General features: G+C 60.7%; 2 protein-coding genes across 2 annotated transcripts in view; one reads left to right on the top strand and one right to left on the bottom strand.

The window, feature by feature from the left end:
• CE3H7orf50 (chromosome E3 C7orf50 homolog) overlaps positions 1-24,535 on the bottom strand; it is a 109,254-nt gene that overhangs the window by 69,511 nt on the left and 15,208 nt on the right. The gene's annotated exons all lie outside the window — the stretch shown is intronic.
• GPER1 (G protein-coupled estrogen receptor 1) lies at positions 691-2,674 on the top strand. Its single transcript, XM_007089794.2, has one exon. The coding sequence runs from the start codon at positions 1,184-1,186 to the stop codon at positions 2,261-2,263; it is 1,080 nt and encodes a 359-aa protein (XP_007089856.2). The 5' UTR covers positions 691-1,183; the 3' UTR covers positions 2,264-2,674.

Genomic DNA, 24,535 nt, shown 5'->3' on the forward strand with positions numbered 1-24,535 from the left:
GCCAGGGCCGGCTTCCTCGGCCTCCGTGGGGGCCCCCGGCCCCGGGAGGCCGGGAGCACCCCCAGCGGTGGCGGCCCACACACGGCCGCCGACAGCACTCCCCTCCCTTCCCCCCGACTCTCGGGCCGAGCCGGGTCGCGGTGGGCGGCCTCGGACACGAGACCTGTCGGCGGCTGAGGCTTTTTTAACGCAGTTTCTAGGTTACAGACATCACTGCAGAAACGTACTCGCTGTTTCAGATAGTTTATCAAAATGCTGAGCGAACACTATTTCCTAAGCCAAGGACTGTTTTCGGTACTTCAGGTCATATCACGAAGAAAGTTCCGTGTGGGGGCACCCGAGCGTGGGGAGCAGGAAAACCTAGATCTGTTTTCTGTCGCACCGTGAGAGGCTCTGCTCCAGTTTCCATCGAGCACCCCGGGTCGGCCGTCTTCACAGACGCTGGGTTTTTCCCTTCCCATCTTGGTCCTCTTCCCAACAGCTGCCGAAATAAATTTGATTTCCTCTGCTGGCAGATAGTACTTTTCCTGAGAGTTCCAGACCCAACGGCCGCGTTCCTTCATGAGCCTGCTGTTCGGCTATTTTTAAGAAAGGCGCCCACCGCGCGGTAGCATGACTCACCGCCCAGGCTCCGGTTCGGACTGAGCGGCCCGGGAGCCCTGGGGACAGAAAACGGGGCACTTTCTGCACTTAACTCCCCTCCCTCGGCTCAGTGACAACCACATCTCCGAGACGCCGGGACCTCACGTCCCGCCCCACCCGTCCCCCCGGGCCACCCGCCGCCACGGCGTCCGTCCTGGCGGGGAGCCGTGAAAGACTCGAGTCACAGACTCACTGGTCTTCCGTCTCTCCCTCTCAGGTGTGCGGGTGGTGAGCGCCACCCGGCGGGCCTGACCGCAGCGGCCGCCGCCCCCCAGGGGCCCAGGCCGGGCGCCGCCCGTGGTGTGGACATGGAGGGCCTTTTCCGGCTGCCCGGCTGCCCGCGGGACAGACCCGCGCCGCCCCCAGCGCTGCCCGGGAGGAGTTCGGATCTTGCAAACGCCTGGCTCCCTTCACAGAGCATCGCCTGTCTTTCCGGAGACGGACTGACTGTTCGCGTCGGGCTTCTGTGAGCCGTGCGGCAGACCTGGACAGCTGTGCCCCCGGGGACACGGACGAGACGCCCCCGGCGCCCGTCTCCGGCATGGAGACGCACGCGGCCGCTCACAACGGCACCTCCCCGGAGCTCAACCTGTCCCGCACGCTCCCCGGCAGCGTCCTGGCCAACCGGACGGGCGAGCTCTCCGAGCACCAGCAGTACGTGATCGGGCTTTTCCTGTCCTGCCTGTACACCATCTTCCTCTTCCCCATCGGCTTCGTGGGGAACATCCTGATACTGGTGGTGAACATCAGCTTCCGGGAGAAGATGACCATCCCCGACTTGTACTTCATCAACCTGGCGGCGGCCGACCTCATCCTGGTGGCCGACTCCCTGATCGAGGTGTTCAACCTGGACGAGCAGTACTACGACATCGCCGTGCTGTGTACCTTCATGTCCCTCTTCCTGCAGATCAACATGTACAGCAGCATCTTCTTCCTCACGTGGATGAGCTTCGACCGCTACCTCGCCCTGGCCAGGGCCGTGCGCTCCGGCCCGTTCCGCACCAAGCACCACGCCCGGCTGAGCTGCGGCCTCATCTGGATGGCCTCCGTGTCCGCCACGCTGGTGCCCTTCACCGCGGTGCACCTGCAGCACACGGAGGAGGTCTGCTTCTGCTTCGCGGACGTCAAGGAGATCCAGTGGCTCGAGGTCACCCTGGGCTTCGTCATCCCCTTCGCCATCATCGGCCTGTGCTACTCGCTCATCGTCCGGGTCCTCGTCAAGGCTCACAAGCACCGAGGCCTGCGCCCCCGGAGGCAGAAGGCGCTCCGCATGATCTTCGCCGTGGTCCTCGTCTTCTTCATCTGCTGGCTGCCCGAGAACGTGTTCATCAGCGTTCACCTGCTGCGGCGCACGCCGCCCGGAGCCGCTCCCTGCCAGCAGTCTTTCCGGCACGCCTACCCCCTGACCGGCCACATCGTCAACCTCGCGGCTTTCTCCAACAGCTGCCTGAACCCCCTCATCTACAGCTTCCTGGGGGAGACCTTCAGGGACAAACTGAGGCTGTACATCGAGCAGAAAACCGGCGTGTCGGCCCTGAACCGCTTCTGCCACGCCGCCCTGAAGGCGGTCATCCCGGACAGCACCGAACAGTCAGACGTGAAGTTCAGCAGCGCGGTGTAGGGCCGGCGGAGCCGGGCCGGCGGAGCCCGAACGCCGGGTCGGCCCCGCGGCAAGGCGGAGGAAGGGCTGGGCCGCACGCCACGGCCCGAGCCCGGTCGGAACGTGCCGGACCGTCCGTGCCCCAGCTGCGGGCGCACCTAGGCTCTGAGGAGCCCTCACCGCCAGCCATCTTGACCCCGGGCCGTGCGCACAGCACCGGGGCTCCCCACCCCCGCTCACGGCGGCAGCTCGGGGCGCCGGCGGCTGGGCACGGGGACCAGCGTGGGCTCACGCTCCACTCCACGCCCACTGTGTCCCGTAGCAGAAGACGCGTCTCGCGCCGGCCAATGGAAGCAGAGAGGAGGCGACGCTCTGGAGGAAATCCCTCAGTTTTGAGGTCGAGCCGCCATAATTCTGCCATCCTCGGGAAAAATGAAGTCTGGACAGAACACACTGAGCAGATCTGACTTGGACGCTGTGGTCCGTTCTCCACGTCTGTGGCACGTGGCTTCCTTGTGGTACGGACAAGTGTGCTCGGGCGAGACAGGAAGGGAGAAGCCCTTCTCCCGGCAGCCCGCTCAGAACAGCCGCCCGCCGTCACCGGCTAAGTGACCCTGAGCACCCGAGCTGCCTCTGCCGGAAGGTTCTTCTCCAACCAGAGCCGCCGCTGCCGTCCGGGTCGCCGGCCCACCGCTGCCCGTTTACGGTGTTACCTGCACCCACGCCACCATGGACCGAGACCGCGAGGGGCAGGTCGGGGGGAGGGGGGGGTGGAGCCAGCGTGCGCGGTACAAAGCTGGCCTCTGGGAACCATGGCGGGGGCGAAGATGAAGGCAGCGTAAACCGTTCGCCCTAAAATGTAGAAGAGAAAACCTCGTGACCGCCAGGAACGGTGAGGCTTTGTCAATAAAACACAGTCCAATGCTGATTCTCAGGGCTCCGGGTTGTTCCCCGTGGATGGGGGGCGGGGGTGGGCTGGGGCCCCGGCAGCGCAGTCGGTCTTTCCTCACGAGGAAAACACACACCCGGGGCTCACCGCCCATCCTCCCTCACGAGGTCGGCATCAACGTCTGGTCACCCGCACGCACCCGGTGTCTCTAAGATGTCAGACGCTGCCGCACAACCTCCAGGGGCCAAAGTGAGCTTCACTGCAGACGGACCACATGCCCTGGCTCTTCCAGAAGGTTCTGTACTGTCCGCATCAGGCGTGGAGTCTGTAGTAGCTCAGGGTGCTCCTGAGGCGGCTCGGTGGGGGTGGCTTCCCGTCCTCTGACACGGGCCAGCCTGGGGACCCCATCCTCTAATGCGCACAAGCTACGGCCCCTGCCTTCCGACGTGGCTGAGGCCAGAGGGCCCCGTCCATTCATGCTGCCTGGAGAGCCGTGGCCTCCAATGCGGGCTATGTCTGGGGACCCCCGGCCTCCAGTGAGGGCTAAGCCAGGATCAAAGTGAACCCTACTCCTCCCGCCCCACATACTCCACTCAGGGGACCGCCTCCCCAGAAAAGTGGGGCCCTCAAGGACCTTCACACAGGCAAGGCTTCCCGAAGGAGAGGTGAGACAGTGTTTAGGTAACAGGAAAATGAGCCATCTGTAGTTTAAATGGCTCTTATGGGTGCAAATCACCAAGAGAGAGAGTATCCGTCCCAAGTAAATATTTTCAGTGACCAACCGTGACCTCGCAGAAATGCCGTCTCCAGCACCGAAGTCCCACTTAAGACTCACTTTCTAAATAAACATCCCAAATGCAGGACAGGAAGACCGACCGACAGCTGGGGACGGTTCCCACGAACTAGCAGGTCAGGCGTGTGGAACACCACCGTGGGGATGCCGCATGAGCCGGCCCGCGGCGCTGTCCCAGGACACCCACCCTCCAGCCACGGTGAGGGTGAGCCGGTGATCTAGATGCCGGAGTAACTTCCAGGGAAGAGTCCGCCCTCCGCCCTCCGCCTCCCCAGAACCCGCAAAAGCCACAAGTCCGCAAAGGGCACAGACATGCCGTTGACGCACCTCGTCCTCTAAGAGCCGGGAGGGGGTCTAAGATGCCTTCCCTCCCGCGTCCTCAGAGCTCTCTGTGAACAGCTTCTCGGGGGCGCTTTGCCCCCGCCCAGGGCCCAGCTGGGGCTGAAGGCACTGCCCAAGCCCCTGGCCTTCATTCCCTGCTCGTCACGAAGTCCCCCCTTTGGCCCCAGTGCTGACGACTCCCAGTTGCAGAGCCAAGGCACAGACGGGTGCCCTAGCCTGGAGCGTCTGAGACGTGCAAGGGGCTCATCAAATGTGCCCCGTTCCCAGCGTGACGAGCGGTGAGGGACAGGTGCTTGACGGAGTGCAGGGCTGGGAGACCCATGCTGTCTGGCCGTGGTTCTCGAGGACGGGTGGGGAGATGGACGACACACTGGGGAATAAGGCCAGGCCTCGTCTCCGATCCTGCCAAAAAACCCACGAGGTACACACTGCCCCCGTTACCCAGAGTCCTGAACCGCTCAAAATCTTCAAGGGTAACGACGTAGCCAGGAACCGACGCCCAGCCCCGGTCTCCAAAACCCACATCCCTTCCTCTACGGCACCCGAGGATCAAGAGGTCAGTCAAAGTCACAGGCTCGACCCTGTCCAGACGGGATGTTCTGGGCAGGAAGGAGCAGAAGGGAGATCCCTTCCAAAGACCTCTGGGCAGGAACCGTGTCTGAGCAAAGCCCCGAAGCATCGGTCAGAGGGGCCTCCGTGAGGGCCTCCGTCCTCGTGGCAGACACCCCGTGAAAGTTGGGAGAGGCTGGCCCTGCGCCCGGAAGCCAACTCTTGCTCCCGAATGGCCCCTCAACAGGCCTTCTGCGCTGGCGCTTGACCGAGGCACAGGTCCAACGGGGTCAGACACAGCTCCTACCTCTAACCTCTGGAAGCTGTGTCCAGATGTGGAAGCTGGCAGCAGAACTGAGGGTCCACTGGATAGTCACTGGAAGCAGAACTGCAAGGTAGAGGTCCCGACTTCACAAGAAGGAACGCTTACTGCGCCGGAGGCCGGGCAGGCGGCCTCTGGAGCCTCTTTTGAGCCGGTGCCAGGGACACAGTGCAGAGACGGCAAAGCCAGGCAGGCTCTGTGCGCAGGCTACCCAGCCCCTTCGAGCACAGCCCCTTTGAAAAGCATTTGCCCGGGAGCAGAGGCTGATTTAATTATTTTGTCAGGAACGCCGCAAGATAAAATCAAGGCGTGGGATTGCTTTGTTGTTTCCTGGTAACCCAGCTCTCCCGGCTACTCAGGCCCTGCAACCCCAGAGAGAGCTCGCAAGGGCCGAGCTGGGAGCCCGCGCTGGCACCGAGTGCGATTTCCTACTTCTCTTGGTGCTTAATAGCTGACCCTTGATCATGACCGTGACGCTTCCCAGACCCCGCATCCCCTTGGAGGGGTGGAGGCACCATTACAGCGTCACCGGCGTGTGTCCCCTCGTCTTCCGATGCGGTGTGGCCGAAGCGATCCTGAAACTTTCACACGTATTATGGGTCGCGCATGTTCGCCAGTGAACCCAGAGTGGTTCTCGGGTGGGCAGTGGGAGGTGCAACGCGGAAGGGAGAAGGGGCAGCAAGAAGGGCCTGAGGGTGATGGAACCGCGGGAGGCCAGCGAACCCCGAGATCTCTGAACTGAGAACACGTGCAGGAGGGCACACGGGACCGCGTGGGCGCGTGGGCGGGCATGTCACACGCACCCCGGCTCCACCTGCTCAAAGGGGCCAGAAAGGGCCTGAGCGGCTGGGGGCCCACCGACACCCAAGCCCGCCCCCCAGGAGAAGCCGGGCTCCCCAGGTAAACAGCCGACCCGGCCGGAACAGGGAGGTACGGAGTAAGCTTTGCCACGTGGTTTCCTGCCAGAAGGAAGAAAAGCTTCAAGAAAACAGCAAAGTCACAGCAAAAGGCCACGGGGACCTACCCGGACGGTTCTCACTGGCCGGATCCGGCACACCGTGAGCACCAAGACGATTATAAACTACCGAAAGACAAGGACCCGTGCGCCCGCTGCGGCAACGGGCCCGAGTGCACGCACTGTACGTAAGATGAGCACGGGATAAACCTGGCGCGGGCGCACACGGGGGCGGGCGAGTGAGCGGAGGGCGCCTGCAGGCTGCTGACCGTCCCGGCGAAGCCGTGCCTCGTGAGAAGCCGTGCGGCGGGCCAAACCCAGGACACCCAACGGGAGCAGGACATCCGGCCGCTTTCGTGTGGGGGCAGGGGCACCACACGGCAGAGGCGGGACGGCCCTCACCTGAGCGTCGACGAGGAGCCCACAGGAGCAGGGGAGTCCAGATGCGGACTCTGAGCGGGGCACGACGTCTCCGTGTCCTCAGCTGGCACCGTGACCTCGATGCGGTCAGGAGCAAACAAGACCCTAAACGGGACCGGGGCATCCATCCCAAATGTCAGGCCAGGGACAGAGGGGCACGCTTCGCGAGCGTCACGGACACCTGCGAATGGGAACGGTGGAGCCGCCCGGGGTCCCGGAAGCTGCCTTCTGCCGGGACCCGTCCTCTCACACCGCCTCGCCGCGGTGGGAAACGCGTTATCTGGCGTACCTCTCGGTACGCGGCAAGTTAGAAAGAGAGGAACAGAACTGTAGTAAAAAGTAAAGCCCGATTTAGGCGCCAGGGGACGCTGCCCAGGCCGGGCGTCAGTCTCCAGGGCGGACTCTCAGGCCGACGGCCATCTCTTCCGCCGCGTACCGCGCTGGGGCACCTTCACGGGGCGAGGGGCTCGGGTCCCCGGTCCCTAGCAAACGGGCTGTCCTTACCCACGTCTGAAACACGTACGTCCTGTTTGTGACACCGAGGCTCGGAGTCGGGTGACGAGTCTGAGCGCCCAGGACCCCGCTCCCCTCCGCACCCCGCTCGTCACCCGAGCCGGGAAGAGAGGCTGTGCTTCCTCACACGACGGATCGGCGGACCGCCTTTCCAGAGCCCATCACTGAGGCCCGGCCGCGGAGCCCGTGAGCACTCCGCCTCCCGGCTTCTGGCAGGGGTGGTGGCGAGGATGGGGGAGGTCAGTCAGCCCAGTGAACGCCCCGAACTGGAAGGGAGGCAGGGAGGAGGGCGGGCGGTGTCATCGGTAAGACGCCCGCCAGGTCCCGGCCTCTGCCTGACTCCCGGTGACCGACACCCCCCCTCCACCCCCTCCCGGACGACCCACGGCCCACGCTGCCAGCAAGCCCTCTGGAGCCACGGGCCCAGCCTCTCCCTGACTCCCAGGTGAGGGGGGTGGCCCCGTCTGGGACAGCAGGACAGCGGCGGGGGCACCCGCCCAGGCCTCACAGACGCACACAACACGGGCTTCCACCCCCACCCCCACCTCGGTGGCGGCACACAGGCTGGCTGTGGGCGACTCAATCTGGGTCTTGCCATTGTCCAGGGGGTGGGGGCTCTCATGTGGGAACAAGGGTTTTCAAAGCCAAAGGAACACAAAACAAAAGTGCAGCAGATCTGACTGTGATTCCAGGCCTTTCTCCCAGGGTGGAATCAATCTAAAACTTATCACAAGAAATCAGCTGTAGGGAGTCCTGGAAAGACGCCAGTTATTCTCAGAAAAGGCAACGTCCCCCAGTCTCTCCCAGGGGCTGGTCCTGCCCAGCACGAACACCCACTGACAGCAGGTCCCTTGAAGGACAGCACAATGGCGGGCAGCACCCTGGATACTTCCCCCTCCTCCTGCCCCTGCCCGGACGGCTACTACCCCTGGCCCCACTCCAGAAGGAAGGGGTCGTGTGAGACCCCACGGCCCCTACGACTGGGCTCTGCAGGCAGCACTTGCTATGTGGAGGGAAGACTGAGGGCGGCTCTCAAGGCCTGAGCATGGCTGAGCTGCCACCTGGGGCACAGGAGGGTCCTCGGCCCCCCAGGAGACACAGAGAACCCTGGCGGCCGACAGGAAGGGGGGTACACATCACTTGTGGGAGACACAGCCCCGTCCAGGACACCTGTCTTCAGCAAACGAAGTAGCCTTTTCCTTTGTTGACTAACACATGTAAATCACCCCAAAAGGAAGAAAATCAGAGCAGGCCGCTGCAGAGCCCCAGCTCCTCTGAGGAGCCACAGGGCCGAAGGCTCTTGCCCTCGAGGTCACCGGACAGAACTGCCCCAGAGTGCCTGCCATAAGTCCCCCGGGGCTCGAGAACCTGGTCCCAGGGCAACGCCCGCACCAACCTGCCCCTGACAACGTGGACGTGGCTAGACCTGGTGACACACGTAGTGTCCTGTACCTTGAAAACACAGGAAACCTGAAGGTGCGGAGGACGCCCAGACCGGTTTCCGGAAGAAAGCAGGAAACGGGAGGGGGACGATGGCACGCAAAAGTCACCAATGTCCTGAGGGCACCTGTCCTGCCCTCTGAGGGCGCCCCCTCGTCCTGCAGTGAGCCAAGGCCCCAAAGGGCTGCGCTAGTAATCCCCCCCGACACGCCGGCGCCCTGCGCCCCCGCATCACCTTCACCCACCCCCCCGAGTGCACGCACATGCATGCGCGTGCACAGACACACACACACACGCGAGCGCACACTATGCCGACAGCAGGTAGTGAACAGGCGCCCTGGGTACTGAGGAGCGCCACGCTCCCTGCCACAGGGGGACGGAGGGACCCGTCTGAGCCTGGGGCCCGGCGAGCCAGCCTCGGGCAGAGGCACCCCAGACACCCCGCGGGAGCCAGGGAGGCTTCCGGGAGGACACGGCCCTCCCAGGCATCAGAAACACCCGTTGATGGTTTGTCAACAGCAGTGACAGCGGCAGCTACGCAAATGTAACAACGAGAGACGCGCCAGACGCAGGAGCCGGCGCGGACTTCGCACCGGAACACCCAAGGCCGCTCCCGACACACCTGCTTACCGCGTTTCAAGACGCACACGTCGCACTTGAAAATACCTGCATAAACCTATAAAAAGAAACAGGAAGTGGAGTGAATCCTCCAAAAGCACAAACTGCCCCACCAACGAGTCATAAGCAAGAGCTACTCTGAGTAGCACTGCAGCTTATTAAGGAAACCAAATCCACAGTTTAAAAGCCCCTGAAACGGAACTCTCCAGGCCCAGAGGGTTCCACTACAGAACTTGACCAACATTAAAGAAGAGCTGACACGAAATACCCTGATTCAAAACCAGGCAAAGACTGTACAAAAAACCCTATAGATCAGTGTTCCTCGTGAACCTAGATACACGTGTCCTTGAGATATCGGCAACAGGATTCAGCACCATGTAAACATGACTATCTACCGTGACCGCGGGGGGAGGGCTCGTCCCAGGGATGCAAGGCTGCTTCGACATTCAAGTGTCAGTCAGGGTCATATACTGTATTCAACAGGCTAACAAGGAAAAATCAAGTGATCGTAACAGCTGGTGCAGAAAAAGCACCTGACGAAATCCAACATCCGATCATGATAAAAACTGGAGAAAAGCAGGAATAGGGGAGAGTTTCCTCAACTTGGTACCGAACATCTACTCAGTGTGGAAGACGGCAGAGGTAAGCTGGACACACAGGTCCGGACCTGGGTGTGGCCTCCGTCCGAAATTACCAACCGACAGCGGCGCTCGGAACAGCCCCAAGGGAGGCCACGAGGCAGAGCAGGAAGGGTGAAGGCCCTGAGCCAGGATGTGGCCAGGCTCAGCCTACATTCCCAAGTCGCTGGGACTCGCGGATGGGCCGGGAGACAGAGCAGCACCAACAGACAAGCACAAGCATGAAGGGACGCACGCCGTGGGTTCCCCTGGTGAGGAGCCGGAGTCCAACTCGCAGAGACAGAGAGTAGACGATGGGCCACGGGAGGGGTCTGTGTGTAACGGGGACAGAGTCTCAGTGTGGGGAGATGGAACGTTCTGGAGACGGACGGTGCGGACGGCTGCACAGCTGCGTGAACGTGCTCAGTAACCCCGAAGCGCGCACTGAAAAGTGGCTAAGATGGCCAATTCTACGTTATGTGTATTTTACCACAATAAGAAGGAATAAATACAAGCATCGCGCCTGAGCGGCCGGAGCAGCGGTGTTACCACTGCCCACCGGGAGAAGGCCGAGCGAACGGCTCTGGGAGAGTCCGAAACTCAAGCGGGACAGGAGGGTGAAGGGATCTGAGGCCCGCGCGGTCTGCGTGGGAGGCCCCTTCCAGAGCAGTGGCACCTGCGTCCAGGAGGCCAGCGCGGACAGAGTGCGGGCGGCGGACGGCCAAACGGCAGGCCCCGGGCCTTCCAGCACAGAGGGGCGTGCGCTTACCGAAAGGCCTCGAACCTGGGTCCCTACGGTCTTCGCCTTTTATTCTGAGTCTATTTTCCCTCTGAGTACAAAGTCATCAAAATATTAAAAGCCCACAGTGAGATGCTCATCACACGAAGAATATTACTACAAGCCTGACAAGACTAGGCACTGCCGAAAAAGGGCTCATCGTGAGCTCTCACCCGCTGCTGTGCGAATGTCCGTGGGCCGCACTTTTGAGAAGACAGTGGGGCTGCAGCAGGCTGCTTCTAAAATGGTCCCCACGGTCCCCGCCTCCCAACATCCACACCCACGTGTGGGGGCCGGACCTCGTGACAAGCTTCTAACAAAGAGAACATAACAAAAGCGAGGGGAAACCGCCTCCGAGACCGGCCGCAAAAGATGATGACGTCCCCTCTCGTGCCCTCCCTTTCTCTCTCCCTGTGACAGAGCCAGGTGCCATCCTGTGAGCTCCCCACGGAGAGGCCCCCACGGCAAGGCGCTAGGCCAACAGCCGGCAAGGAAGTGACGCCCTCAGTGCACCCGCCAGCGAGGACGAATCCTTCAACAGCTGCGGAGGGAGGCAGGATGCAGATTCCCGCCTCCCTTTGGGCCTTCGGGTGAGACCACACCCCACCTGCGGCCTGAGAGAGTCGAGTCTGAAGACCCACGTGAGCTCCGCCCAGACCCACGTCCACACACACCTAGTTATTTTAAGCCATTAAGTGTCGTAATTTGTTACGCGGTAACAGACAATAACGTAGAGGTTTATCTAGTGGAGATGAAGAGCCACGGACCCCGAGACCCTGCAACTCCACGAGTAGGTCCACGGCCCCTGAGAAACGTGTACACGCCCGGGACGGGACACAGGTCAAAGAATTCATCACAGCGTTGTCTGCAACAGCCAAAATTGGAATAATGAGCAAACCATGGTATATCCACACACAGAGAAAAATAAACGGTCTAGAGCCATACGCTGCTGCACAGATAATGCATACAAATAAAGTTTGGCTGAAAAAGTAAAATACCAAAAACTCGCGTCATACAACTGCACCCACACACAGCTCGAATACGAGCAAAACCAAACTGTGTAACAGGCTGCACACCCGAGAAGCACAGCTCTGGGGAAAAGCAAGGAGGTGATGACGGTAAGGGCCTAAGGTGGCGATTTCTGGAGCTGGGTGTGGCTTCCGCTAAGCCGTAGCACTTTTCTCTGTCAGGTTTTACAACAAGAAGGGAAGGGGGAGGAGGAACGGGAGGGACGGAGGCCCACCAGAGCTCTGGCTGTCTGCAGGCGGAAATAAAATGCCCAGCTGCCCCGCTTCAAACCAGAGGCTCGAGCGAGAACTTAGTACCAACGGTCCTCCCATTTCCCAGATTAACACGGTCCTCCTTCTTCAAGCAAAGGAGTCTCGCAAACCCCGCCCCACGGTCCAGGCACCGGTTTTTAAAAGTCAAGACTCAGCTCACACCGGACGTGGATAACACAAATCACAGAACTGGAAACTTTAGTCGGGAGGAAAGACGTCTCCCCTAAAGGGCAGACCTGAGAAGGGAGAGGAGGTGTACGTGCGCGGGGGTGGGCAGGGCGGAACGGGCTGGGGGGAGCCGGGAGGAGAGGGAGAAACACACCGCCTCCGTCTGCGCCCTGATATTACCGCTTCCCTGTATTTCCTGGCTCCCCGCCGGGGTCACCGGGCGCTGCCCCCACAATCCCCAGGACGTGCAAGGGTCCGGCCTGTCCTCCAACAGCCACCCCATCAAGCTTACATCAGTTCGTCCCCCCACAGACGCCTACAACGTTTCTGGCTTCGTGCTCACGGGCAGCCCCCCAGGTGCACAGCTGCGCCCTGAAACCTCTTCGGTACAGTTGAGTCTGCCGGTAATGAACACAAACACTGAGAAAAAAGTTACGACTGTATTTGCCACAAATAATTTATCCCGAGGAAAGGACCTGCCTGCCGGAGAGAGCTCCATTCCCTTCTCCCTGGCCCAGAGGCTGGGGTGGCAGCGGGCCCGCTCCAGGACGGGCACCCTGAGCGCGTCTGTCCCCAGACCCCATGCACTCGCGGGGCTCCTGGGTCAAGGTAAGCCACATACTAGTCAGGCGAATGCCCTGCTCGGACATGGGGACTTCAGGTCTGCATTCTGAGAGTACAATTCCCCTTGCTTTGCTTGTTTTTCTTGAAGAAAGTTCTGTTTTCTTTTTAAAACCAAAGTTCCGTGAGGGTGTGTGAACCCAGGGCAGTTCTAATTTTCGGATCGCTTGTTTGCACAAACTGCCAACGTGGGGGTTGAGGGTGTTTGTTTTGAGGAGGATGTGGGGGCCACAGGAAAGACAGAAAATACCACAGGTTTGAATTCCTTTCTTACAAAACACATACGACAGGGAAACTCGGTTTACGTGCTCGGGAACATCTCCACCCCGCACTCCGAGTTACAAATTCATGACCCGTGTCAGACGGGCTGGAGGCAACCATGCGTCCAGGGCCGGCGTCTGGGCCCAGCTGACGCCCAGGGGGCGCAGAGCTGCCTCGAGACACCTGCTTTCCCCACGGGGCCGGGACGGGCTGCAGCTCGGAGAACGGAGAACGCGGGCCGCCCTCGAGGCTGGGGCACAGGAGGCGCAGCCCCAGGCTCTCTGGCCGGGAGCACCGCTCAGCCGAGGTGGCACGGGACCCACACTCGCGCTTCGGAGTGGCCGCAAAGTGCCAGGGCGCTCTAGGACGATAGAGCCTCACGCACACACACGCACCCTCACACAACTCGCGCGCACACTCACTCATGTGCTCGGACACACTGCCCGTGCATCACCCACGTCTTGGCTGACCTGGGTCCCCCGGGCCCGCCCTCTGGGAGCGCTCCACCCAATCCACCAGGCGGTGAGACGCCTCCATCCTGAAAAGGGCGGCAGAGGCCACAGGCCGCTGGGAGAGGCACTCAAGTGGCCTCTCTGGTCCTCAGGAATGGCACTCTGCTAACCTCATTCAAAACGGCTTACGGTCACAGAGGGGCCACGCGACCGAGTCTGTACTCCACAAGCGACCGCCAGTCGGCCGCTCAGGGCAATGACAACATCCCACTGGGCCAGGAGGAACACGTCGCCCTCCAGTGAGACACCCCCCATCTGCACCCCAACACACGAGGACAGAAGACCAGCCGCCAGGTGCTATTGATACTCACTAGGATGACATTTTCTCACACGAACGTGGCCGCCGTGGAATGCCTGCGGCCGAGAAGGCCGTCGTCACATAACGGCACACGGCGCCCTTTGTGTTCCCAAAGTTCAGCCATACCGTCAGACGCCAGCTCACGAGGCCCGACCTCCTGGTAGGAGATCGAGACGGAAGAGATCCCGACCCCATTTTCACACATTACTTGATTAAAAGAACAAGTCACAGCGGCACGTACTGAGTGCCGACCACAGCCCAGGGCCGTGCCACACGTCTCCCGTGCGCGGTCTCAGGTCCCCTGCCTGCCACGAGCCGGGTCTGCGGCCACCCTGACTTCTCAGATTTGATGCTGGAGCATCAGAGGAGTCAGGTCAAGGGGAAGGGAAGTGGGAGGCTTCTGCGGGTTCTGATGCCGCAGCCAGACTCTACTTACCGGGTTTTATAGCGACAATGTGAACAGAACGCTAAGTCACCAAACTGCCCTCGGCAAACGCGGAGGTTTACTCAAATCCGCTTCTGGGCCACCTAGGCAAACATCAACCCCACGCATCCCAAAGGGATGCGTGTGACCACAGTGTCACTCGTTCCAACGAGCACAGGAGCAACGGCCACTTCTTAAGCACTTACCCGTGGCAGGAACCGCGTCAGCCATTCGATCTGTTACCTCACGCACCCTTGTGGCTGCCTGTGCGCTACCCGCGTGCGATCCCCATTGGACGTACCATCAGGGAGAAGCCGGGTGCCGAGGTCACGCCGCGTGCCGCTGCCCTGCCGAAACCCAGGTCACCCAACAAGTCCGCGGCACTAAGCGCTGCCCGCAGGCCTCCCCTCGGAACTTGACGACGAGGCGGTCCCGCCCGTGACAGACTCCCCCAGTGCCCACGTTTCCCTCCCTGCCGTTGGGAACACAGCCCCCGGTTTTGACCGGGTTCCCGGCTGCCCAGGCGGGGGTGACGGTCAATGCCTCGCCTGCAGCCAGATGACCCGGGTGGGGCCAGCAGGGCGTGAGCGGAAGGCACGCAGCGTCCCAGCCATCTCTGTGAAGATGAAGCCACTGACCCTCGCTCTGACCGTCCCCTGCCCCGGAACTAAAACACTGGTGCAGAGTGAGCCACCGCTGAGCCCACAGCAGGGACAGCACCCCAGGGGGAGGCAGAGCAGTAAGGCAAAGGGGGCCCGGGTTCCCGGCTACTCACCCCTGGCCTGTGGAATAAACTTCTAGTCTACTTAAGGTACCAGATCTCGGGCTCTCTGTGCTTCGGGCGTTGGCCTATACCCTGCTACAGGTGTGTAAACCTCACACTTCCTTAGATCCTACTTTTTGGTTCCTTTCCAACACAGTCGCCAGCCCATCTTGCACGCCGAGCCCCGTGCCCCGCCTGCGGTATTCCCGGTGGCGGCCCCTGGACAGTCATCCCAGCCTGATGTCCAGCAGCCACACGCTTCCGACCTGCCGCCGAACCACGACCTGGTACCCAGGCCGGGGGGCTTCGGGTGGCGGCTGTGTGGAGTCCAAGAGAACGTGTGGGGCCCTGGGGCCAACAGAGGCTTGGGGGAAGTACGGACGGCATCGTGCAGACCAACCTGATGGGTCGGTGAGAGCCCAGACTTCGACCTCCGCTTTCATTCTCAACCTTGAAAGATACGACCTATGAGCACAAAGTGAGCTACTCGGCAGCCGGGGAGTCCGACACCCGCGCCTGCTTCCCTGGCCTGTTGGGGCCGACTGCCGCTCGGTCTCCTCCAGGTTTGCAAACGCACATTCCCGACAGGGGACCGTGCAGCCTGGCCGGAAGAAGGCCATCGTATGCCACGAAAACTCACCAAGAGAACGGCAAGTCTCACTAGGCACTGTTACACTGTTTACGCTCCTCGCAGCAGGAGACGTGAGCTCTGCGCCTGGGAAAACCATCTTCAAAGCGGCGACTGTTTTCCCAGCTGTGAATACTCCATCCTGGGAAATCTTTTCATACCATTACAAAAATAATTTTGAAAAGATTGAACAAATATTCAGGCTAATCTGCCCATTCTGGTATTTCAGACCCGAAATGGGAGAGCTCTCTTGCGCACATTGTCTGATTAGCCAGCGATTAATATTCCTTATAAACGTTAGCGAATGTTATAATGAAATAAGCTTTCCTTAAATAAATGTGGTGTCCACTCGACTGAAAACAACAAATTTAGTGGCTTCCTCTGAACAGCCAGGAAGTGGCGATAATTCCAGCAGGAGGAGGGCAAGGCAGGAAGCATGTTGTTTTATTACGATGCGTGACCTTACAGAAGAGTGGTTCTGGTGAAGGAAGCGGCCTGGCAGCCCTGGGCAAAACCACCTGGGAAGGCGCGCACACACGTCACCAGTCGGCTCCTGGCACCTCTGGGGCAGAATTTCCCAGTAGCTTTAAAACACCCACGCGCGCCAGGGCCAAGAGCTCTCGAGACCACAGGACACCCCCTCTAAAGCGAAGAGGGAAGAAAAACAAAAAAACAAGCCACCGAAGCAGAGACTCACTCGGGAGGCCAGGTTCCGGGCAGGCTCTGCTTTCCGAGGCAGGAGGGGGGAGAGTCTGGGCTGGGGCTCCCAGGGCTGCGGTGGAACAGGGGGTGACGACGCCGGGCAGGAAGGAGAGCAGGGGATGGAGTGGAGCCACCCAAACCCGGGAACGGGGCGAGGTGCGGGGGGGGGCCCGGTGGAGGGCGGTTCAGTCTCCAAAATGGCAGTGACGGTCGGATCCTGGCTCGGTTCACAGACTCGCGTGATGAAGTGAAGTGTGCCCGCCTGCCTGAAAGCTAAGCATGTCTGTAAAAATACAGACGTGGTCACGCACCAGACATTTCTCTCGGCGTTTCCACGTCTTCTGCACTTCTCACCATGGCTGTGCTCTACACGCCTGGCGTGGGGTGGGGGCTCTGTCTTCAAACACAAGAACGCTCCTGGAGGCGTAAGTCGAGCGACACACGAAGAGCTCACGTGCGAGAGACGCATGCCCAGACCGGCATCCCAGGAACCGAAAGGCCACGCAAAACGGAACGCACTGACGTCAGCAGCCGGAGGGGGCCTCCTCCGTTAACTTTCTTTTTTCGTTGTTTGCAGGCCACTTTAGTCAACAGGCGAAGCATTTCCAGGGCACCCAGCATGCGCGACTTATCCGAAGGCAGCTCTTTTCTCATCTGTCGGTGTTCTTGGACGCCGGTCGGCACGACCGCCTTGTGCCGGGACGGCGAAGGTCCGCAGGCCCCCCGGCACGATGCGTGGCCACACGGCGCACGCAGCAGGCTGCTCACACACAGATGCGGGCGCCCCCGAATCGCTCTCGGCAAAGACAGGCGAGCGGGTTCCTCCCCCGCCTCCCGGGTGTGCCTGGGCGCCGTGGACAATCCAGACCACGAACAGGACGAAGGCCCGAGAAAGGAGCCAGGTCAAGAAACGTGTGCGCCCGGCAGTCCGCTGGACGGTGTCCCCGGTGGGACCCCAGGCTGCGCGGCAGCGTCTCGTGGGGAAAAGTTCCCAAGATTTGACTCATTGTTCATCTTTCTCCCCGGCCAAGCTCTCCCCTGAAAGAGCACTGCTGGTTCACGATCTGTAGACACCGGAAAACTCCCAGAAACCACTCCTGCCATCCGACGTCGCTCCCGGTGAAGCACACCTCCCACGTCAGCTTCAGGCCATGACCTCAGGCCTCCCATTTGCCAGGACTTGGGGCGACAGCCTGGGAAGCGGCCGTCTGGGCCCGGGACCCCGCTCCTTCCCGCCAGCCAGCCCCGCCCTGCCTGTCGCCCCCCACCCCCACCCCCCTCCCGGGCTGCCGTGCTGGGCACCAGCGGGAGTTAGGGACCAGACGTGCCCCTGCAACACACATGCCAGGTCACCTTCAAACCCTGCCCTTGGCCGCCGTCCCTCCCCTCCCTCCGCACTCCCGAGGAGCAGCGCCACAGGGACCCCGCAGGGCCCCCGCCGCCCCGCACTCTGCACACCCGGTCAGGGCTCGCCTCTCTCGGCCCGCTCGGCCCGCTGAGCCCGCTGTTGGGTTCCACGCCGACGCCTCTGCCTTTGCTGTCTCGGTCAGATTCCGCTTCAGCTTCCCGTTTGTTCCCAGGCTGGGGGAGACGGGACAGAATGCCGACTCTCCCTCCCTTCATCCCCCCAAAACCGCAAACCCATTTAGCCTCGCCCAGGTGCCCTGCCTCGTGTTTCTTGTGAATTCCGTCCCCCGTCCTGCCGGCGGACCGTCCCCACGGTTCCCTCCTCCCGTGGACCGGGCTGTTCCGCCGTGGAAGTCTTCAGGAGGGCCGTTCTCCGTGGGAGGCCCCGGGGGCCGGTTCTGCACTGATCTCTGCCGGAGGTCCGAACAAGTCTCCCGGTGAACTTCTTGGCTGGGGGCTCCCAGGTCGCGGGTCACTGAAATTTTGGGTCTGGCCCCCACGCACGCCGTGGGTTTGGGATTCTGATTCTCCATCACGGGCTCTTTCTTCGTCCACCCTGCCTGCCTGCTCTATCTGCCCAATGGGTAGGATTTTCCAATTTATGGCTCTTGGCTTCGGGGCCGGAGTCCGGCTCCACCACTGCACGTGAGGGGGCGGGCCACCTCGCGTGGCCGTGCCACTGTTAGAACACGAGCCCGGTTCCGATGACTCTGGGCCCACCGGCTCCAGTTTCGCTCGCCAGTCTGGCCTCGAGCTTCTGTATCTCTCACTCGTGGCTCGCTTTCAGCCACGCCATATGGTTCTGCCGTCACGCTTCTTCCACACGCTCACGCGTCTGAAGCGGGACAGGGTGTTTCTCACGTCCGCCAGTCCACCAGACTGGCAAGGGCTCTACGCACGTGCGTTACCTAAAATTTCACGACAGGCTGACAACCTGACGGGCTCCGGGTCACCTATGGCACAGAGCCCTTTTCTGGTGCCTCCCACACGGCTACCGAGCCAAGCTCACTCTCCTAGGGGTCACGGCCCCCATGCCACCTGACCCCCAGGTCACCATGCAGCCGACGGCCTCCCTCGAGCACAGTGAGCTCTCGGGCATGACAACCGGCAGCAGTTAACTAACGTGCCACGGTGGTTCTGGGGGCGGTGTCAGAGCCTGGACCAGGGCTGAGGGCCACGGCCTTTCCCCCAACCCGGCCCTAACTTGGCTCTGGCTTCTGGGCTCCCGTCTGTAGCGACGTCTCAGGGTCCGGCACTTAACCGGGTGCACAGCCGGCAAAGACTCCCTTCTGTCCACCAGGCAACCTCTTCCCTCCTCACCTTCGTCTGAGGGGACCCGACCACATGCACCCACTCCCCACAGAGAATGACTCAGGCCCCGGCACCACATGGTGCGGGAGCCACACCCGAGCCCATCCCGCGGGGCTGACGGACTGTAGGCGGGCAACAACACGGCGTGGCCCAGCCAGGGCCAGAGGGCTGCCAGGCGCTCCTAGACAACAGGAGACAGGCTCAGTGGGGCCAAGTACTTGGTCTGGGGGGGGACTTCACCCATGGGGGCGCGTGCTGATAACCCCCGGGCAACCGCTTTCAGCTTCCCTGGGATCTGCCTTTGGAGACACTAGACGTAGAAGGACCCACGTCACCAGTGAAAGCTAAACCCGGCCGTCAACACCCAGGGCCTCCCCCAGCCAAGGGGGCAGAGCCGGTCCAAGTATGGCAGAGGCTGAGAAGCCAGCCCTCGAACGGGAGGCCCCCGGCTTTCTGAGGCAGCCGGCGATGCCTCGCTGCTCGACCCTCGTCTTTCTCTAACGGCTGGAGAAACGGAACCCCGAGGGGGCACGGGACAAGACGGGGCGTGGGGAGGCAGCGAGGCCTTCGCCGGGGAGGCCGGTGCAGGGCCGAGGCGGCAGGAAGCTCCTGCAGGCTGGGAGAGGCGGAGGGGTTGTCTGCTTAGGGCAAAAGCCATAAACAAGAGTGACTTGACTGGAAAACTATCTGACACGTAAAAGAAAGATGAAAGGGGGATCCTGGGTGCCTCAGTTGGTTAAGCATCTGACTCGATTTCGGCTCGGATCATGATCTCATGGTTTGTGAGATGAGCCCCATGGCGGGCTCTGTGCTGTCAGTGTGCAGCCTGCTTGGGATTCTCGATCGCCCTCTCTCCCTGCCTCTCTTTCTTAAAAAAAAAAAAAAGATGAAGAACCCTTAGCACGAGCAGTGTTTTCAAATCAATACAGAGAAGGTCAGCTTTGCAAACAGACCTGGTAAAAAATCTAGAAGCTGCAAAAGCAAATGACCAACAGGTACGTGGAGAATGACCGTTTGCGGTCGTGATCAAAGAAGCTGCAATGAAAGCAACCGCGAGCTACCCTCTTCTTGGTCGTACCAGAAAACACGGAAACCCTAGGACCAGAGCCGATGCGGGTATTCTCATATATGTTAAATAGAGTACACCCACCGCGAAAACATGGAGAACATGTCCGCGACGTTCACCGCGAGGTTATCAGCCTGATTCCTTCCGTGTGCTTTTCTCTAGTTTCTCCTTCTTTCTTTTTCACATCGGCCACGTATAACTCAGGAAAAACAACAAACGTTGCTTTTTTAAAATTCCACTTTGCCGAGTTGCTCTCTGCTGAGCACAAGGAGGCAAAGTTACAAACATCTCCCGGGCTGACGGCCGCAGCAGTGAGGGCATTAGCTATGGCCGGTGGACGGCGGGGCTGGCGGGGGCGGGGCTGGCGGGGGCGGGGAGCCTGTTTTCTCTGGCCCAGAATGACAATTGCCAGGTCTCCACGGCAGCAGGGAAGCTGATCAGATTCTAGGTTTTCTGCAATTCTCCAGATGCGACAAGTGACTGGAGAAACCGTGTCTCCACCGTGGAGACCATGGGGAACAACGAGGCCGGCCTAACAGACCGCGGACCCGTGCCAGCCAACTCTGAGCGCTGCCCAGTGAAGACCACCCCTCTCGAAAAGCCCCTAGAGAAAAAGGATGTCGCACGCGGGCAGGGCAGACAAGGGCACATCACAGCTGGGCCCGCCAGGGCGGCGCCACCACGAGGCCGGGGCAATACGCCAATACCAGCCCACGGCGGTTTCCAAGCCAGGAGCACATGTCGCCAATCCCCGAGCGGCAAGTTAATTCCCAGGGAGCTTGTCCTCTTTGAAATGTGAGCACAGACATCAGAACGACTGAAATAACGAACAGAAACACCGAACGCTGGTGAGCGTGCTGAGGAGCTCACCTCGCGCACGGTGACGGCGGGAGCGGAAGGGAGGAGAGCCGCGCGTTCGGGACGCCTGGCGGGGCCTCAAAAAACGTGCCTCACCAGCCGGCCCGGCCCGCGGCCATGCTCCGGGCGTCTCCCCAGAGAAGCGAGCGCTGCTGCTCGTGGGTGTTCACAGAAGCTTCACCCCTAAAAGCCACGATCTGGAAACGACCCAAATGTCCTTCACTCAGTGGGTGAGTGGTTAGAACGGTAGGGCCCAAGGGAGCCGTGCAGCGACAGAGCACTTCTAAGCCTTGACCGCGCTGGCGGCTACAGCGATCCAAGCTGTGACAGAACTGCACTCAGACGCAGGCACACGCACGGGTGCACGCACACACACACACACACGCCAGCAGTCGAGCACACGCAGGAATGCACACACAGGAGCGCACCCGCAAGCACGAGCACGGACGCTCGGCAGTGGCTGGGAGAAGGCCCGTCCCGTCGCGTGGAGAAGGAAGGTCCCGTGGTATCATCAGAAGTTGCTAAGGGACCGCCTGCCTCCAGGGGACCAGAGCACTAGAAGGGCCTCACAGGGCACCACTTCCAGCCCTCTCCTGGAGGAAGCCTCCCAGCGTGACCCCTAAACGTCCACCCTGTGTCGGCTGGACTTGCCCAAGGACAGATGGCTGACCTTCTCAGGGACCGCCCCATCGAGGCCAACATCTACCTCCCTGTGCTTTCGGCCCCTGTTCCCGGGTGTGACAGAGAGCAGGACGGAGCGTGCGTGCACGGTACACAGCCCGCTGTGACACTGGAAAGCCCCTCCAGCGCTTACAGGCAGCGTCGGGGACTCGCCGCACAACGAGCCGCACCACCCTGAGGTCACCTCCTTAAAACGGGTCTCAGGCCCCCGGACCCCCCCACCGTCCGGTGGCGGCTGAGCAGGGGAGAACCCAGATGCCCCCTAGCACGCCCGCAGAAGGTTTTGTCCTCTGTGTCACCCGCAGCCTCTGGAACCCTCCGGCGAGCTTCCTCGTGCGGTTTCCAGTCACGGCTTCCGTGCTCCGCGGATGTGTATCCGCTTCTCCAGCAAGCTGCAGCCAGCTCAGGCAGCGGCCTCCACATCCGCACAGGACAGAGGAGCCACTCAGGTGGCCAAAGGGCCCCACGCTTGCACCCTAGACCGTCGGGGCTCGCGTCCAGAAGAGAACACGAGTGCCCGCGCTCAGGAAGTGGCACGTTAGGACCACTCTCTCGGTGGTCCAACTTCCCGCCCACATAGATACTAATTTTATATTTCAAACCGAACGTCCTCCTGCCGGTCACAGATGCCGTATTGTTTTCCTAATTAGCCCTCCGTGTGGCGGTGTCCACGGCGACCTTTCCCCCGCAGCAATGACACAGGGCCGTCATCGGTCCCCGGGACAAACCCAGAGGCCTGCCAAGCCTCCCAGGGCCCCACATACGGGCCATCCTTTACCCAAGGTACAATCCCCGGGCTTCCTTTCATACCGTGGAGACCCAGGAACTTGGGGCAGGAAGACCCCCGTCAGGAAGCACTGCTCCAGAGGCCAGCGCCGGCGGGCCGGACGCCTCGCAGCAGGGGGATGCGCGCTCTGGGCCGAGTCCCCTGTGCCCGCCTATCGGGGTAAATACGCCGCATTTGCACGTGGCCGTTTCTTTACGTGCCGTCTGTGTGCTTCTGCCCCACACGGGCAGCCCAAGCAGCGACAGAGACCACACGGCCCACAGCGCTGGCCCGAAAGGAGAGATCTGCCAAGCCCCGATCTGCCTCAGACCCACTCTCTGACCAGGTGGGGGAAGCATGGCGACCAAAAACACTGACCGAGAGACCAAAAAACGACCACTTTCATAAAGCATCAAAGAACTGACGAAACAGGGCATCTGCAGACCCAAACCGAGCGGTACCCGGAAGCTAGTCCCCAGAGACATCGCAGGACACGGGGGCCGCTCTGTCCCGAGGCCACCCGCCGGTGCCCAGAAGTCAGGGGCTTGGGCTCTGGCCGCCTCCCGGGCTGAGGGGACGGGCTCGGAGGCCAGGGCCCTCCCCCCCCCCCCCCCCCCCCCCCCCCCCCCGGCGAGGTGGAGAGCCCAGCGGCAGGGAGCCGTCCGGGCATCCTCAGCCTCTCCACCGTTCCGGAGCGCCCTTCTGCCGGAGAGCCCCGCACGGCCTCCGCGCGGGCCTCGTGTGCTCGGCGCGTGGGAGTGCGCTCTGCGTGAGTGCTGTGAGTCTGCGATGCGCGAGTGTGCTCCACGAGTGTGCTCTGTAAGTGGTCTGCACGCACGAGTGTGCTCTGTGCGTGTGAACGTATAAAATGGCTTCCTCCACCAGCCACGGAGCGTGAAAGCTAAGATTCCGGTGAAGAACTTCCAAGTCTGTTTTGTTTTTTGTTTTTTTTTTTAATGAAGCAGGTTCCACGCCCAACGTGCACCTGAACTCAGGACCCTGACTGAGGTCAAGAGTCGCACACTCTGGGCCAGCCGGGTGCTCCTAAAGTCTCTGGTTTCTTGAGACATTCTCACCTTTTGAGAGAAGTAAGAGCTAAAAAGATGTGTCTGGTTTTATAATAGACCTTTATTGTTTTCTTAAGGGGGAGAGTCTACTTCTGGGGGGGCAGGGGGAATGAGATTGTTTTTTGGGTTTTTTTTTTGAGAGACAGCACAAGTGGGGGAGGGGCAGAGAGAGAGAGAGAGAGGATCTGAAGCGGGCTCTGACCGACAGCAGCGAGCCCAATGTGGGGCTCAAACTCAACAACCGTGAGATCATGACCTAAGCCAAAGTCGGATGCTCAACCGACTAGGCCACCCAGGCGCCTCTGAGAGATTGTTTTTAATCATGTACAGATGTTAAATTTCACCCAGCGCTCTGCACGCATGTACTGAGATGAAAACAGCCACAGACACAGGTCCTTTCTGTTTTTATGGAAACACCCAAGCCGAGATCCGGCCTGTGCCAGGTTGCCCTCTGGTGCCAATCCAATCACCGTTCGCCTCTTAATGCAAATGGGAGGAAATCGGTGAGAGACACTCCCTACTTCCAAGGTCACAACTCGTCCATCATTGGGTTTTCTCACGTTCTGTGTGATTTTTCCACCCCCACAGCTACTGCTGGCTGTAAACCCAGACGCTAAGCGACACGGTGACTTAACCATGGCTCTGTCTCAAACACGTACAATCTGACACACCTGCTGTTGTTTTACTACAAGTTATATGTGAAAAAAGCCCAGTGCAGGTAACTACAAAGAGGAGGCCATCATCCTAAACCTGTCTAAACTCTACCCCAACCCCGATAATAAAAAAAAAGAAAAAATCATCTTGCCTGATTCACCTTCCTTTATAAAACTGAAGAATTCTTGCCACAAATTATTAGAATTGGTTGAAAAAAATACATAACCATGAATGCTCCTATAACCTACTATATATGAAAACACCTAGGTTAATTCAACGTTAAAATAAAACTTCTTCCCATAGCAACACAAAAACCAGTTTTTAATACCTACTTGCTCAACAAGTTCATGTCCCAGTTGATCCCCATGAGCTGCTGCTGGGTTTGACTGGTTACAGGACAGTTAGGTGAAGGCTCACCATGCAGAGTGTGAGGACATAGTGGGTAGAAGAAAACGAAAAGCTTGGCAAGGCCAGAAAGGTCAATTTCTGAAAGGAAGGTGGGACAGACAGCCTCTGCCCGGACGGAGAAGAGGGCATACCGCGTGGCCGGGCGGAGACGGTCAGAGCGGGCCCAGGAGGCCCGGGGAGTG

Source organism: Panthera tigris, chromosome E3 (assembly GCF_018350195.1).
Source record: "Panthera tigris isolate Pti1 chromosome E3, P.tigris_Pti1_mat1.1, whole genome shotgun sequence".
Taxonomy (NCBI): domain Eukaryota; kingdom Metazoa; phylum Chordata; class Mammalia; order Carnivora; family Felidae; genus Panthera; species Panthera tigris.